This window comes from Podarcis gaigeae, assembly GCF_964106915.1.
Source record: "Podarcis gaigeae genome assembly, chromosome: 16".
NCBI lineage: Eukaryota > Metazoa > Chordata > Lepidosauria > Squamata > Lacertidae > Podarcis > Podarcis gaigeae.
Genome location: NC_139693.1, coordinates 22,668,488 through 22,686,328, shown reverse-complemented (window position 1 = coordinate 22,686,328; position 17,841 = coordinate 22,668,488). Strand labels below are relative to the sequence as shown.

General features: G+C 47.9%; 1 protein-coding gene and 1 long non-coding RNA gene across 6 annotated transcripts in view; one reads left to right on the top strand and one right to left on the bottom strand.

Moving 5' to 3' along the window:
- The window catches only part of BICDL1 (BICD family like cargo adaptor 1), a 62,093-nt gene extending 44,261 nt beyond the window's left edge, over positions 1 to 17,832 (top strand). For 4 of the 5 annotated variants that reach the window (XM_083717251.1, XM_083717252.1, XM_083717253.1 and 1 more), the window contains 2 exons: positions 5,817 to 5,937; positions 13,026 to 17,832. In XM_083717251.1, the coding sequence (XP_083573377.1) occupies positions 5,817 to 5,937; positions 13,026 to 13,226 (322 nt within the window). In that variant the 3' untranslated portion in view covers positions 13,227 to 17,832. Of the gene's footprint in view, positions 1 to 5,816; positions 5,938 to 6,243; positions 6,355 to 13,025 lie in introns of all 5 variants that reach the window. The other variant, XR_014559035.1, reaches the window with a different exon arrangement.
- On the bottom strand, positions 6,666 to 13,014 carry LOC310834338. The gene is made up of 3 exons (XR_014559202.1): positions 12,433 to 13,014; positions 11,316 to 12,154; positions 6,666 to 6,911 (listed from the first exon to the last, which is right to left on the bottom strand). It is a non-coding gene; the product is annotated as an uncharacterized lncRNA (long non-coding RNA).
- Positions 17,833 to 17,841: the final 9 nt, after the last annotated feature.

The window sequence follows — 17,841 nt, the reverse complement described above, 5'->3', positions numbered from 1 at the left end:
ACTTCACCCCCGGAGGCACACTCTATTGTCTGAGACAGATGGATGCCAGCAACAACAGCTTATCAATAGCCTTTTTGCCAGGTCTTCACCTATTTTGCCTCTGGACCACCCACACTGATGTATAGCTATCCTTACAGAGCACTGTCAGGAATGCCAAAGCGATACTGTTAAATCTGTCTTTTTAAAATTATTGATCCATTATCCTAATTGCCACTCAGTGGTGATTTAGCCTCCTTGCCAGTTACGAACATAGGAAGCTGCCTTATTCTGAGTCAGATCATGGGTCCACCTAGCTTAGTTTTGTTCATACCAACTGGCAGTGGTCCTCCAGGATTTCGGAGCTGTCTCTCCCCTGTCCCTACCTGGAGAGGGTATGAATTGTGGTCCTCCCCTAGGACTTGCCGATCAGAAGGTCGGCGGTTCGAATTCCCACGATGGGGTGAGCTCCCGTTGTTCAGTCCCAGTTCCTGCCCACCTAGCAGTTTGAAAGCATGTCAAAGTAGATAAATAGGTACTGCTCTGGCGGGAAGGTAAACGGCATTTCCGTGCGCTGCTCTGGTTCGCCAGAAGTGGCTTAGTCATGCTGGCCACATGACCTGGAAGCTGTACGCCGGCTCCCTTGGCCAATAAAGTGAGATGAGCACCACAACCCCAGAGTCGGTCACGACTGGACCTAATGGTCAGGGGTCCCTTTACCTTTTTAGTGGTCCTCCAGGATTTCAGAGGTGTCTCTCTCCTGTCCCTACCTGGAGAGGGTATGACTTGAACCTGGGACTTTCTGTATGCAAAGCAGATGCTCTCCCATGGAGCTATGGTCCTTTCCCCAAATGTAAATCATTTCTTATATAAATATATTTCCCCAAATATAAATCATTTCTTATATTTGCCATACAACACGGGGACACAACCAGATTTGTACTGGGGGAAGCTATGCAATGGCTCAATCTCCTTATTTTCAAGGACTCTTGATGTCACTATCATCACTCAAGGGGACCTTTTCAGCACGTAGAACAGGAAGCATACAGATCTCTGTTTAAAGAGCCATTGTTGCGCTGCCACCTGTTGGCTAAGGGAAGGAACTGCCAACTGCTGAGTTTTGGATGCAAAAGGCAGCTTTTGATATTTTAGTATGTGTGTGGGTTACTGGCTCTCCTGTATCCATGGAAACCAGCTGCCGTTCTGAGGCTGTACGAGTCCCAGTGTTTTTAATATTCATTCAGCAGTAAGGGGATTTTGCAATGCAGGACGTACTTGTTCTGGTCGTCTATCTTGGAAGCCGCGGGTGTATTTTGCTGAAACGTGACCCGTGATATATCTTAAAATACAGATATATTAATTTAAACAAACCTATCCCTCTTTCCAGGCTCTGAGATGGTTCAAGGCAGCAGACAGGTTTAGCTTTGATTCCAGTGCTGTTCCACATAGGGGAAGATCTGTAACTCAGTGATAGAGCACTTGCTTGGCATGCAGAAGGTCCCAAGTTCCCTCAGATCCTGCTGCACTCAAATCCTGCTTGCAGACTTTCTGTATGCATCTGTTTGGCTACTATGTGAACACAATGCTGGACTAGATGGGCCACTGGCCTGATCTAGCAGGGTTCTCCTTTTACCATATGGAGGGCCTTCTCGGTAGTGGCGCCCGCCCTGTGGAACGCCCTCCCTTCAGATGTGAAGGAAATAAGCAGCTATCTTATCTTTAAAAGACATCTGAAGGCAGCCCAATATTTAATGCTGTATTGTTTTTAACATCTGATTGGGAGCCGCCCAGAGTGGATGAGGAAACTCAGCCAGATGGACGGGGTATAAATTACAAATTATTATTATTTATGAAGCAGAAGCTGCGTGGCCACCTATCAGAAATGCTATAGCAGTGGAATTCCTGCACTGACTGGGGGGTTGGGCTTGATTACCTTTGAGGACCTCTTACATCTCTATGATTCTGTGAAATGCCATGTACAGTGGTACCTCAGGTTACAGACGCTTCAGGTTACAGACTCCGCTAACCCAGAAATAATACCTTGGGTTAAGAACTTTGCTTCAGGATGAGAACAGAAATCACGCGGCGGCAGGAGGCCCCATTAGCTAAAGTGGTACCTCAGGTTAAGAACAGTTTCAGGTTAAGAACGGACCTCCAGAACGAATTAAGTTCTTAACCCGAGGTACCACTGTACGCAAGTTCAACCTCTTGTATTTCATACAATCCAGTACAGTAGTTTGGGTTACAAACACCCTGGGTTACAAACTCTTCGGGTTACAGACTCTGCTAACCCAGAAGTAGTACCTTGGGTTAAGAACTTTACCTTAGGATGAGAACAGAAATCGTGTGCCGGCGGCAGCAGGAGGCCCCATTAGCTAAAGTGGTACCTCAGGTTAAGAACGGTTTCAGGTTAAGAATGGACCTCTGGAACAAATTAAGTACTTAACCCGAGGTAAAGGTAAAGGGGCCTCTGACCATTAGATCCAGTCGTGGCCGACTCTGGGGTTGCGGCTTATCTCACTTTACTGGCCAAGGGAGCCGGCGTACAGCTTCCGGGTCATGTGGCCAGCATGACTAAGCCGCTTCTGGCGAACCAGAGCAGCGCACGGAAACGCCGTTTACCTTCCTGCTGGAGTGGTACCTATTTATCTACTTGCACGTTGACGTGCTTTTGAACTGCTAGGTTGGCCGTTTACCTTCCCGCCGGAGTGGTACCTATTTATCTACTTGCACTTTGACGTGCTTTCGAACTGTTGGGTTGGCAGAAGCAGGGACCGAGCAACGGGAGCTCACCTCCTCGTGGGGATTTGAACCGCCGACCTTCTGATCGGCAAGCCCTGGGCTCTGTGGTTTAACCCACAACGCCACCTGTGTCCCACAACCAGAGGTACCACTGTATAGTGATCACCTCCCCTGACTCCCTGGGCCACTTTTGTTAGCGCAGTTAGCCCCCAGCCTTCCTTCCCCCTCTCAGTCCTTCCGCTGTTCTGCTTCTACGATGTTTTGAACTCTTTTCAGCCAGATCAGTGGGTGGGTGGGAGAGGTCTTTCCAGGCAGCCTCATCCCCAATTTGTAGAGCACCATCTGGGTGCTTCCAGATTACCTGTTTATTGAGCACTCATCCTGATTGGTTTGCAAGAAGATTTGACTGCAGTGGCATTCATTCTGATTTGTTTGGTGGAGTTGGCTGATGTTATGTCAAAGCAAGCATTAAACCACATTTTCTAGGGCATTTCTTTGTCTTCTTTCCTTATCACAAAAAGTCGGATCCTTTTGGGGAAGAGGGTTTGTTGCTCAAGACCTCCCAGCAACAGGAATTGTGTGGCTTGAATTGGCTGGTGAATTGGCTGTGTTTGGATACCACTCAAAAGTAGGGACAGCCTGGAAGCACCCTCGGTGTAACAGGGTATGCCATCTTTGTGAAAGGCAGGAAGCAGTGGCACAGCCAACGGGAGGCAGCAGAGGGGAGCATGATGTGCTAAAAGGGAGAAATGCGCCAGGTTTGTCTGTACACTGGTACCTCGGGTTAAGTACTTACCGTATTTTTCGTTCTATAAGACATACCAGACCACAAGTTCTTGAAGGAGGAAAGCAAGAAAAAAAAAAAATTCATAGAATCATAGAGTTGGAAGAGACCACAAGGGCCATCGAGTCCAACCCCCTGCCAAGCAGGAAACAATTCTGAATCTCAGAAGCCAGAACAGCAAGAGGGATCGCTGCACAGTGAAAGCAGCAATCCCTCTTGCTGTTCTGGCATCTGGGATAGCTGCGCAGCCTGCATTCACTCCATAAGACACACACACATTTCCCCTTACTTTTTAGGAGAGAAAAAGTGAGTCTTAATAGAGCAAAAAATACGGTAATTCGTTCTGGAGGTCCGTTCTTAACCTGAAACTGTTCTTAACCTGAAGCACCACTTTAGCTAATGGGGCCTTCCACTGCCGCTGCACTATTTCTGTTCTCATCCTGAAACAAGGTACTATTTCTGGGTTAGCGGAGTCTGTAACCTGAAGCGTATGTAACCTGAAGCGTATGTAACACGAGGTACCACTGTACTATTGCAAGGGAGCATGGGACGCATGCTCATTTGGGGCTGAGCCTTATAAGCTTGCTATCTACCATGTCAACTAAGTGTCAAGATGGCAGATTTTTGGGGGGAGGGGGGGGGTCTATGCAGCAGTATCAGCAGCTCAGCCCACCAACCTAAGACGAGCCTGCTGAATCAGGCCAGTATCTCATCCAGCATTCTGTTCTCACACTGGTGAACCAGACATCTACAGTAAGCCCAAAATCAGGACCTGAGTGGAACCACTTACCGTATTTTTTTGCTCTATAAGACTCACTTTTTCCCTCCTAAAAAGTAAGGGGAAATGTGTGTGCTTCTTATGGAGCGAATGCAGGCTGCGCAGCTATCCCAGAAGCCAGAACAGCAAGAGGGATCGTTGCTTTCGCTGCGCAGCGATCCCTCTTGTTGTTCTGGCTTCTGAGATTCAGAATATTTTTTGTCTTGTTTTCCTCCTCCAAAAACTAATTGTGTCTTATGGTCTGGTGCGTCTTATAGAGCGAAAAATACGGGTATGTTTCTCAGCAGCTGGTATTCCAGGGCATACTGACACCCAACGGTGAAGGATAAACATAGCCATCGTGCTAGCCTTTAGTAGCCTTCTCCTCTATGAATTTGTTTAATCTTCTTTTCAATCCACCCAAGTTGGTGGCCCTCGCTGCCTCTTGCGGGAGCTAAATCTATAGTCGGAATGATTCGTTGTGTGAAAATGTCCTTCCTTTTGCTTGTCCCGAATCCTCTGAGGTTCCGCTTTGTTGAATGTCCTGAAGTTCTAGTGTTATGAGAGAGAAAGAAAAGCATTTTTCTGTCCATTTTCTCCACCCTTTCAACCTCTGACACTGGGCAGGATATGGGCCCATAATATTTAAATCCACTCTAAAATAGTCATCTTTCTACAAGAATTAAATAGCTGAGGAAGAGGAAGGCTTGCCTTAATTCAGGGTTTCCCAAACTTTTGGAGTACAATTCCCATCACTCCTGACTGCTGGTCCTGCTAGCTAGGGATGATGGGAGTTGTAGTCACTTATTGTGGGGTTTTACATTGTACCATTAGAATCTGAATTTAAATGTTTTGTGATTGTAATGTTCATGTAGGGGAAGCCAGATGTTGCCCTTCATATCTGATATCTATCTATCTGTCTGTCTGTCTATCTATCTGTCTGTCTGTCTGTCTGTCTGTCTGTCTATCTCTTACTGCCAACTTCGGCTTCTAAGCAGTTTACGTGTATAAAAATTGATTACATAAGTGTGAATATATAAACCTTCCTAAATAAAGTACATGATAAAACAACCCCATTAAAACATGCCGTAATTAAGTAAAAAAGTAAATTTTCTTACGTTTATGTCTTGATGTTTTCTTTTTTTTTTTTTTGTATTGAACTCTTCTATACTTACCTTCATTGTGCATTTGTATTTTAAACCAATAAAGGTTTACCATGAAGAAAAATAAAAAAATAAAATAAAACATGCCGTAATTAAAAATAGGAAGAGATCAAGGAAAAATAGTAGTCACATCTTCAAAAGCTAGCAGAAGGCCAGTTGGACTTCCATCTTCCACGAGACCCAGCCAGCATGACCAATGGTTAGGGGTGATGGGAGTTGCGTGCAATGACATCCGGAGGGCACCATATTGCCTTCCTCTGTGTTCACGCATCGACCGTCCTTCATTGTCCTTGAATTGCCACGTTGCTCGGGCTGTTTCTAAATCCAAAAAACAAACAATGGCAGAGGGTCTCCCAAGAAATGAATTTGACCGTCTTCTGCATCTGCTTTTCAGGAAGAACGCTGTCGAAATGGAGCTAGCCAAGTGCAAGATGGACATGATGTCACTGAATAGTCAGCTCTTGGATGCTATTCAGCAGAAGCTTAACCTTTCGCAGCAGCTGGAGGCGTGGCAGGTAAGAGGGAAAGGGGAGCATGGAGTAGCAGCACAGAGCCCTCCTTCCCAGCCCCTATGCTCTTAAGTCAGAAATGCTTTGCGGATTCCACCAGAAGTCCCTTTTCTGTGCGTTCATCCTGATTCACTTACCTAAACCTTGCACAGTGGTGACATACATGCATGTGTTTTTGAACTAGGCCTGATTTTCCTACTTCCCTGTGATCAACAGAAACCTCCCCCTGGTTGACCTTTTCCCACCCCAGTTCTCAACTTCTCCGTCTTCTCCTCTCTCTCTCTCTCTCTCTCTTTTCTCCTATGCTTCCAGTTTGCTTCCTCAGGCCTTTTTACAATATGGCTCCTTTGGTTTCTGATCTAGTGTGGCCTTTCTCAGTTCCCGTAACAACAGCTTTAGTCGTACACCCCTCCTGCCTTTAAGGTGAGCGCCCACCCACCTCTCTCCTTAACCACCTCATCCTGTTTCATCTCATCCCAGTTCAGTCTCACTACATCCTCCGGGGGGAAAGAATGCGAACATCTCATAGGCACCCACAGAATCAACTCTGTGGGCACGTCGCTCTTCTCATCTTCCATGAGCATGTCACAGTTTCTCTTTCTCTCTTCTCAAAAGTACCTTTCTCAATTTGCTTGCCTGTCTTGTGGACTAGTCTCTCTCTCTTTTTTAAACTCATGCTTTCTTTTCCAGAGCATGGACTTGTAGTAACATTGAAATATACTCGGAGTCGAGTGTGGATTTCATGCTCTTTATTCAGCTCATAGTAGTGAGGAATGAAAGTTCCCCCAAAATATCTGCTTTATATACATTATTTACACAATGGGCTGCACGTGATTGGCTAATTCCTGGATTCTCCTGTAGGCCAATCAGGTTGCGGATTCACTTCCACCTGGAGCTGGATTGGGTGGCTCCTGCGGACCAACCATACTGCTGCATTGTTCTAGAACCAATCAGACTGCTGCATTCTGAATCCTGTTGTTCTAGGACCAATCAGACTGCTGCATTTGGATCCTATTCAACTCAGTACATAACAAACATCTTGCATTATTATTATTATTCCAGCAATTAGAATGCAGAAGCATAGATACCTTCAAAGGTGGAGGTGTAGCATAGCCATCATGGCTAGTAGCCATTGATAGCCTTATCTAATACTATTTTTCTAGAAAAAGAGGTGCCAGAACTCACCATGAGTGTCTCCCTTGTTCTCTTAGAATGGCAATGGGGCCCACCTGAGAAGTGCCAGAACTGAGCCCTGGCCTTATTCTCCTCTGCGAGGTTTTCTCGCAGAGAACAACAACTACCATACTTTTAGAAGACATCTGAAGGCAGCCCTGTTTAGGGAAGCTTTTAATGTTTTATGTATCACAGTATTTTAATATTCTGTTGGAAGCCGCCCAGAGTGGCTGGGGAAGCCCAGCCAGATGGGCGGGCAGGGTATAAATAATAAATTATTATTATTATTATTATTATTATTATTATTATTATTATTATTATTATCTGATCCTCTTTTAAAGCCATCCAAGCTGGTAGTCATTCCTGCATCCTGGGCGAGGTCCCTAGTTTAACTGTGCACTGTGTGAAGAAGGTCCTTTTTCAAAATCTGTCCTGGCTCAAAAGGCCCAAAGAGTCTAAAGAGGGTGGGGGAGTGCCATAGAATGAACTTGAAAATGAACTAGAAATTGCTCATGAATTCACATTCAGTTCACCTGGCAATTGTGGGGAAAAACATAGTTTTTAAAAAACTAATTCAGTAAACTTTGTTAAACCACACTTGTTCATTCCAAGCACTGTTTAGAACTAAATCGCTGAGCACATATACTTCCAGGGTGGGGAGCTCTTGATTTCCATGCAGAAGGTCCCTGGTTCAATCCCCAGCCTCTCCAGGTAGGGCTGTGAAAGCCCTATATCAGGCTTCCTCAACCTCGGCCCTCCAGATGTTTTTGGCCTACAACTCCCATGATCCCTAGCTAGCAGGACCAGTGGTCAGGGATGATGGGAATTGTAGTCTCAAAAACATCTGGAGGGCCAAGGTTGAGGAAGCCTGCCCTATATCCTAGAGAGCTGCTGCCAGTCAGTGTGGATAATATTGAGCTTCATGGACCAATGATGATTTTTCCTCCAAAGACCACCAGTGTGGTGTAGTAGTTAAGAGCAGTAGATTCGTAATCTGGGGAACAGGGTTCGTGTCTCCGCTCCTCCACATGCAGCTGCTGGGTGACCTTGGGCCAGTCACACTTCTCTGAAGTCTCTCAGCCCCACTCACCTCACAGAGTGTTTGTTGTGGGGGAGGAAGGGAAAGGACAATGTTAGCCGCTTTGAGACTCCTTAAGAGGAGTGAAAAGCGGGATATATCATCCAAACTCTTCTTCTTCTTCTAAGTGGTGTATATGGTTCTTCCCTTTAACATCTTCTTCTCACAACAAACCTGTGAGGTAGGTTAGGCTGAGGGACTGTGATCAGTGGTGGAGGTAGAGGAGTGCAAGGGGAGTGCACCACCCCCGGCAGCGTGATCCTGGTAGGGTGCCATGCTGCCACAGGCTCGTACCACACCCTGTGGCGGAGCAGGCATTTGAACCCTGGGTGGCGATGTAGGTTAAATCACAGAGCCTAGGACTTGCCGATCAGAAGGTCAGCGGTTCGAGTCCCTGCGATGGGGTGAGCTCCCGTTGCTCAGTCCCTGCTCCTGTCAACCTAGCAGTTTGAAAGCACATCAAAGTGCAAGTAGATAAATAGGTACCTCTCTGGGGGGAAGGTAAACGGTGTTTCTGTGCGCTGCTCTGGTTCGCCAGAAGCGGCTTAGTCATGCTGGCCACATGATCCGGAAGCTGTACGCCGGGTCCCTTGGCCAATAAAGTGAGATGAGCGCCGCAACCCCAGAGTCGTCCGCGACTGGACCTAATGGTCAGGGGTCCCTTTACCTTTACCTCCCTGGTCCCAGTTTAACACCCTAACGACTACACCGCCACTGGTGCTGTGGAGCACTTTGCTTGGCTGGCAGAGAGATGCATGTTGTTTTGTTTTGGCCCCATGTGCCCCTCTCCCCAGCAAGATGACTCATAATCACAAGCTGAAAACATTGTATAATAAGAACGTGGAATGGAGAACTTCAAACCGCTCCCTGTCTTCCTGTTTAGATCAGCCCTTTATTCACAGCCATGACGACGGGGATCTTTACTTTCAGTGTAAAGGCCAAAGCAAATGGGTCAAGCATCTGCTTTGCATGCAAAAGCTCCCAGGTTTCAGTCCCCAGCATCTCCAGGTAAGGCTGGGATAGACTCCTGCCAGAATCCCTGGAGAGCTGCTGCTTATATGAGCACTGGCCCGTAACTCAGTGGGAGAGCAGGTGGGGATGGAAAAAGCCCCCCCTTTCTGAAATCCTGGAAAGATACGGCGGACAGTACTGAGCCAAATGGACCAGTGAACCAACTTGGTGTCAGGGGTCCAGTTTCCCCATCTGAGGCGAAATGGGAACATGCTGTGCTGCAGCCTTACTTAGCTTGGTTGTTTGGTGGTGGTTACAAAATGGAGGCGATGGCGGGTTCCAGCGAGACCTTGTGCGCTCCGCAATATCTCACTGGAAGCCGGCACTGCTTCTTGGCCAGCGGAGGTGGCAGAGCATACATGAGGTCCCTGCTTCTTTGGTTTCTGCTGCATCACCCCACCTCATGGGTGGTCCGCTGTGCTTGGTATATCTCTATCCCTGTGCACCCCTTCCTACAAGCAGCTCCTCCAGTCTCTTCCATTTGAATTTCCCGTCTCCTCTTTCTCTCACCAGCTTGTCTTGCCTTCTCCAGCCCTCGCTTCTGACTTGATCGCTCAGTAGAAATGAGAACAGCTAGGCCTCTGCTTCCATGACCAAAACAACTTGCTTTAAAGGAGGGATGGGGAATCTGTGACCCTCCAGAGCAGGGGTCGTCAACAAACTTTTTCAGCAGGGGGCTGGTCCACTGTCCCTCAGACCTTGTGGGGCGCCAGACTATATTTTGGAGAGAAAAAATGAACAAATTCCTATGCCCCACAAATAACCCAGAGATGCATTTTAAATACAGTGGTACCTCGGGTTACATACGCTTCAGGTTACAGACTCTGCTAACCCAAAAATAGTGCTTCAGGTTAAGAACTTTGCTTCAGGATGAGAACAGAAATCGTGCTCTGGCGGCGTGGTGGCAGCAGGAGGCCCCATTAGATAAAGTGGTGCTTCAGGTTAAGAACAGTTTCAGGTTAAGTACGGACCTCTGGAACGAATTAAGTACTTAACCCTAGGTACCACTTTAAAAGGACACATTCTACTCATGTAAAAACATGCTGATTCCTGGACCATCTGCGGGCCGGATTTAGAAGGTGATTGAGCCGGATCTGGCCCCCGGGCCGTAGTTTGCCGACCCATGCTCCAGAGAAATACCTTTCAAGTGACCCAGAAAAAAGGGGCATCTCGTTTTCTCTTGCGAGATCTTGGTGGCCATTTTGGGTGCTGTGATCTGGTATGCTCTCGTGCTCCGCTCTTGCCTCGAAAAAAACACTTTTTGGGAGAGCGAGTGAGGTGCAGGTCACATGACTCCCCTGGGAGTGCATCCCGGAAGATGCATGTCTTGGTTTTGCATCAGAAAAAGTTGGAAGGGATGCAGAGGTTGTTAGACTCCCAACTTCCATAATCACCAGCCAGCGTCAGGGATGATTTGTAGTTCCACAATCTTGGGAGATCCACAGGTTCCACATCCCTGCTGTTGAAGCCTGAAGTATCTTTTGTATGTGTTCTTTTAAAAAAAAAATCACTTCCATTATTCTTTGGGGGGCAGGGGTATTCTAGAAATGAACCCTTCCTTGGCATCCTCTTTGAAATTGCTAGGCCAAAGGGGATTTGCATATACAGTGGTACCTCTGGATACAAATGGGATCTGTTCCTGAGCCCCATTCGCATCCTGAAGCGAACGCAACCCGCATCTGTACACGCGCCGGTCACAATTCACTTCCGCGCATGTGCATGACATCATTTTGAGCGTCTGCGCATGCGCGAGTGGCAAAACCCGGAAGTAACGTGACCCAAAGCTACTTCAACCCAAGGTATGACTGTAGATCAGGGGTTAGCAACCTAAGGCCCATGGGCCACAGGTGGCCCATGGGGGTCGTTTAACCGGCCCATGAGCCACCCCCAAACTGAGCCGCCTGCTTAGTGAGTCCCTGCACTCTGCACTAAACCGGTGCAGCGCAGCATGGGAACCCGCTTCTGTGGCACCGGAAATCACGTATGTGCAGATGCCAGAAATTGCAGGCGCGCTCACTCACACACACAATCCAGCCCATAGCGGGATCTCCACTGGAGTGAACCGGCCCAGGCTAGGTAAACCTTGCCCGCCCCTGATATAGATAGCCAATTGGCTGCTTACCAGACATGTAAAACAGTGGTGGCTGGTGCCCTTTGAGACTGGTGGAGCGGCAGGCAGGGAGCCCGACAGTAGGTGGCGCCAGAGCCAACGACGGGCAGAACCAACTAGTTCTAGGTTTGTTCCCATCCTCCTCCCTGCTGAGTTCTACAAGGGCAACAAAGAGACTGAGGAGGAAGAAGCAGCTGGCAGGCAAAGACATCCCCTGGACTGGGTCAAGTAAGAAGGCAGGCTGGCAGGTGAGGGCTGGCAAAGGGCAGGCTGAGAATGGTGGGATAATGCCCTGGTCAACCTAATGGACCAGCCTCTCTGCTGATTTAAGATGAGGCCTCAGGGCTAGGTGACTGGCTATGTCTGTTTTACTGATGCTGGCGGTGATATGGTAGGAGCGAAGTGTGTGTGTTCGTGCATGAGTGCACACACGTCTTCGCTGTGTCCATGTGCATTTGATGGTTGTTCCTAGCAACCGAGCCCTTGCTGTGATGATAATCCATGTGTCAGATGGAAATTCTTGTTTCTTTCCTCTTGGCTTCACTGATTTCTGGTTAATAATGATTCCCCCCAACCCTCCTTTTAGTGCTAGAGTCTGCTTGTCATGCAGCTCATTCCTCACATTACATAAGCCCCGAGTGCAAAAAGCTTTGATGGCTGAGAGAGAACTCATGGCAAGATTCTTGGAGCTATTTCACCTCAATTTAGCATTTAAGTGATCTACAGGCACCGCAGTTTAAATAATGGTACCCAAATGCCCTTTGCCATGATACACAAGGAATATGTTTCTGTGCAGAGGCAAAACTTAGTATGCCTATCTGTGTATAATATTGCTACCACTAGTACTGCTTCTACTACTACCAGTGGTGTAGCGTGGGGGGTGCAGGGGGGGCCGGCCGCACCGGGCGCAACATCTGGAGGGGGCGCACTCGCAGCTAACAATAAAGTGTTTGAAAATAAACTTGTATTTAGATGCATTTTACTTTAATTACATCAGTATTTTCATAACAAACAATACATGTGCTTAGGGGGTAAGGGTTTCTTTAACTAATCTAGTGGAAGAGACCACGGGTTAGGGGGCGCAAATTACTTGCCTTGCCCCGGGTGCTGACAACCCACGCTACGCCACTGACTACTACTTTTTATTATTAGACATTTTTAGCCCACTCTTCAGCCAATAAAGGCTCCCAGAGCAGCTTACAAATAATCAGTGGGAAGACATGTTCTCACAATCTAAGAATTCATGACACAGGAGGAAAACGAGTTAGGGAGGGGAGAGGAGAAAAGCAGGCTCAGGCCCCAGTTATTAGTTACAGATATTTTGCAACGGGAAGAGGAATGGGAAATAAAATTGGCAGAGGAGGCAAAAGTTGCTGGTTTTCAGTTGTGCCAATGTACAGAGTCCGATCTATCCCTCTCCTGCTGAGCTCTCTGCCTACAGAAGCGCTGTGTTTGTGGAGGCTGGGCTGCCCGCTATTCTGAGTTTGTGACTTTGTTTGCAGAAGCTGGCATGGCCATTTATTTATATGGGTGGGAGGGAGTAAAAGAGAACATTTTTGGCAGCATGAGTGAAGGGAAAGGGGTGTCCCAGAGCCTGAAGATAGCCAGGTTTTGCTGCTTCTCAACCTTCTCAGAATTTGGCCCCTTTATGTTTGTTTTATCCCTCCTGCTCTCTCTTTGTCCTTCCTGTTAACATCGTTCCTTCTTTCCTTCCTGCTGCAGGATGACATGCAGAGGGTCATTGACCAGCAGCTGATGGACAAACATCCAAAGGAGTGGAGCCAGCCCACCTATTCCTTCTCCAGCGGTCACGGAGCAAAGCGGCGCACTAGACCCTCCCCCTTGCTGAGGCCAGAGCAGCAGGGGTCAGAGCCCAGCGGGGCAGAAGGGAACCGCCTCTTTTCTTTTTTCAAGAAAAATTAATTGGACAAGAGCAACCACTCTCAATTCCTTTTTCCCCCTTCCTTTTTCCTTTTTTATTTTTATTTTTTGAGATGAAGGATGCTGAAGAGAGATTCAGCAAGCCCAGCTTGTGATGGATGACGGTCTCCAATTCCGGTCACAGATGAAGCCGCCAAAAAACACACACGAAAAAAAGGGGGGCAAGGAGTCCCGTCCCCCAACCCTTAAGAACACTGCACTAATCTTGCAGGCTGCGTGGTCTGAACTCAATGTTTACATGCGTCATAGTCCAATCGCCGGTCTTCTACGCGATAGCAATTGAAAAGGACACTCTTTGATACCTTAAAGCAACATGATAAGAAAACACACAACCTTCAGGGTCTCTTGTTAGGTCCACTCTGTTTCTGCTGTGAGTAATCCAGATGTCTTAAAAGTCATTCTCTTCTGCAAAAGAGGAAACTTTAAAGGACCAGTTGAGATGTAGGAGCCAAGGAAGGGCCGGGGGACGGGGGATGGGGCGGACGGGGAAGAGAGAGAAAGGGGGAAATACCCATGCATTTTATTTGCTGAGTTTCCATTCTTTTCATCAGACCAGAGGGCACCAGGTTGGCAAAGGCTTATCTGTCCATTTCTCAAAAGTGAGAGAGAGAAAGAGAGCAGTCGTGGCTCCTGGTTTGGGCAGAGCCAGGCAGAACTCAACAGATGGAGGAGTGTTTGTGCTCTGTCCTGGTCTATCTCAGGGTGGGTGACTAAGCAAAAATGTAAGCACACTGAAGGCAGTTCAGCTTCCATGTCAGCTCTGTTCCCCTTCCCAGAGGTTGTGGCTGCAAGGAAATGGGCACTGGAAGTTGCAAGTATGCTGCAGCAAGAGTCTAAGGGGGGCAGCTGCTCCTGTGCCTAAACAAGCACCATACCAACAAGCAGAAGAATCCCTGGACAAATCCTGCTGTCTCTGCTTGTGAGAACCAGAGCCCAGGTTTTTGCAAATCCTTGGAATTCACAGTATTCCCCCACCTCCCCTCCCAAGTTTGTCCTTCAGCAAAATGAGACCACTTGCTGTCTTCTAACCTGGTACCGTCCAGATCTTGTTGGACTACAGTTTCCAATATCACGAACCTTTGGCCATGCTGGCAGGGGCTGATGAGAGTCCCAACAAGATCTGGAGGGCACCATGCTGGCAAGGGCAAATGGGTGCCACCCTGCCCTGCTACTGACAGAGAAGCTGCGCCAGCCTCGGCGCCAATTTTGGGAGAGGTCTTGCACGTAATCCTGAAATCAGCACTAATGCCTGTGCTGCTTCTCTGCTGGCAGTGGTCTGCCCACAGGGGTGCTGCCTTGGGGGCTTTTGCTTCCTGAGGCAGTGGCCTCACCCCACCAGCCCTGATTTTGGCTATCCTTGCCTAGGTGCTAAACCCCACCCCACCCTTGCTGCTATTGTGAGGTTAAATTGGGAGTGAGGCTCATGGAATAATAGAAGTGACAGGAGCGTGGCGTTTTCACAAAGGGGAGGCCCTACTGCTGAGATGCGGGAGCTGTTGAGACTTCAGCCTGATCCTCACTGACTCCCAACCAGCATGGTCAGTGGTCAGGGATACTAGGAGTTGGGTTACAGGTTCCTCACCCCAGCATAGGTGAAGCCAGATTCCATCTTTTCTTGGCATGGTAGTGTTCTAGGCTAGGGGCAGCCAACATGATGCCCTGTGGGTGCTGTTGGACACCCAACGTCTTGACTATTGGGCCTGTTGGGAATCCATCAACAGGTGCAGGGCAGCAGATTTAGCTATCCCTCTTTGAACTGGAGGAAGGTTTGGGGGAGCTCCAATCTAAAAGTGGCAGAGCTGAGATGCAGGTGGACTTCATGAGAACAAATCCTTTTCCAATGATGCCCAGTCTGCTGTTGGCCCTCCAAAAAGAGGAACCCAACTCTTGCACCTGCTGCAGATGCCCTTCACAGCTGGAGCAGCCAGCAGAAATCCAGCTAAACATGTGCAATATAGATTTAGACTGAGTGCACACTATATATTTGAAGCACATTTCCCCCTTAAAATTCTGGGCACTAAAGTTTAAGAGTTGCTGGGAATTCTAACTCTGTAAGGGATAAACTACAGTGCCCATAATTATTTAAGGGAAAGAATGTATTTTAAAGATATAGTGTGTTACAGCCTTAATCTGGTAACTGGTGGTTAGAGCAGAATGCTTGCAAGGGAAAGACAACTGGTTATGAAAAGGATGGGGAACCTGTAGTCTACGGGCTGCTGTTTAACTACAGTTCCCATCATGCACCTAACTATGTCAGCTGGGGTTGATGGGTGCGGCAGTCCAACATATGGAGGACTGTGGGACAGATAGTGCTGGTTTATGTAGAAAGGAATCCCTGCGCTGTGAGTTCTATTACACCAGGGTGGGGAACCTGTTGTTACTGGAATCCCATCTGCCCCCAGCCAGCCTGGACAATGGTCAGGAGATGATAGGAGTTGTAGTTCAGCAATTTCTAGCCCATAGGTTCCTGATCCCTGCATTACACCAGTCTGGAAAAGAACCCGAGTGGCAACATTCATAAAGGTATTCTGGTTAAAATAGTGTGTAACAGAACCTGTTACCTATATTCATACACTGGTTTGGCAGACAGCATCCTTGAGCACTGTGGGTCTTCCTTTTGAGTAAAAGCATGCATAGGGTGAAGCTGAAATCTTAGGGGGAGGGGGGGGAAGCAGCGTCTTTCCTAAAATGTGATGCACCATATTTTGCCGCCTTCTCCTGCAAGGTTAGCTACTGCCCATTGCATTGTGGGATACTGAACTGAAAGCAATAAAGAGAGAACAGGGAGGGCTGGTCTCCCTCCCCCACCTTGAGAAACCTGACAGCCACACTTGCAGACTTGATTCCAGGAGTTGCCAGTCCCCCACCCACGCTCTCTGTTGAGCATTGCCATCTGTCATAACAGCACAGCTCCACGCCCCCCCCCCCCCAGCCACATCTTATTGTGATATTATTGAACTACACAGCCAGGGGTGATGGAGCTCCATTAATTTGGGAGAAGCGGGTGGCTGTAGAGCAATTGCAAGGAGCCACACTGCCCACCTTATCTCCCCCCTCCCTGCATTAGCTGAGAATCCTCACTAGGGGCATCAGTCATGGTATCACTACCTAAAGATCAGACCAGACAAAACATTGCACAGATTCATTTAGTTAATTTTTGCACCTAAAAGTACACCACTCTATATTTTGGAACAGGAAAGGGGAAAATGTGTCCTGTGTCCCGTTCCACCCCCACCCCCCATTCTGTGGACTGCAACTCCCATCAGTCTCAGCCAATGTGATCCAGCTGGAGTCTAACAACAGCCCAAGGGCTGCAGTCGTCCCCGCTGTGTTTTAGAGCCTGGCATGTGTTTTGCCTGTAAGCAAGAGGCAGACTGATAATGCAAGAGGGGCACCTGTAGAGCCTCTGGCTCCCTCCATCATTGATCACTGCCAAGTAGCTAACCTTTCCTTAGGAGGTGCAAAGAAAGCTGCAGTAAAACAGTGGCAGGAGAGAGATGGCCCACAGCTCCTGTTTTCGGCTCTCTGGGATCCTTTTCAGCTTTCTCTGGCTGTGGGTTGGGCAGGCTCAGCATTGTCAAGAAGGAAGCAGAGCTCGCAAGCCCCATGGATATACACTTCACACGGGAGGTGCAATGGGCCACCAAGTCTATTGCCTATAGCAAAAAAGAAAGTAAGGGGGGGGGCACATCAGGATCCAGAGAGGCCCAGTTCCACATGGCAAAACTGATCCTCATTTTTACCATTTGGAGGAGGCTAAGAGAGATTGTGTGGCTGTCTGTAATAAAATAAATCCCGGCACATCGAAAACTTGCTGACCAGGAAAGAAGGCAATTCTAGAACATTTCTCAAAGTTTTATTTTATGTGCAATTAAGAAGAAAAATGAGGAGCATTCAGTCGCTCAATTCCCCATTATAGAGCCCGAAGTAATATAGGCCAGGAAGTGAGCAGTACACAGCCTTTTCAAGAACATCAGAAGATCCTTCTTGCCGGATCAGGCCCATCTATTCCAGTATCCTGTTCTCACGGTAGCCAACCAGCCCTTTTCACACACTACTTGATCTAGGCTGTAAGCCAGAGCTGGGGCAAGCCTACAGTCCTTCAGGCGTTTCTGAACTCTCTGTGCCCATTATCCATCACCCACTGGCCATGTTGGTGGGGCTAATGGGAACTGGAGTCTTAACAACAGCTGGAGGTCCAGAGGTTGCCCAGCCCATCATAAGGGAACTAGGAACCTACTAGCAATGAGCATTCGCAACAGACCATGGCAGGTTCTGGGGACAGTTCGCACCTCCAGAGGCCCTCGGATCTGGATCTGTCAGCGTTCCCCACTTCAGCAGCTCAAACCGCTTACCCAAAAGTAAAGCGAGATGTGCCTGGGAGCTGCATCAATAGGCTTCCCCCACCCTGCCCAAAGCCCTTGGAAACCAAGCACACAGCAGGGATGAACAGACAGAATGTATCTATAGAGGTATATGTACATATTACACAGTGCAGTAATTTTTGTATGTAGCAGTAATGTAAATAAATGTACTTTTTATATAAATATATATAAGATATTCTATAAAGGCATATTTTAGTAGAAAACGTCGCTCT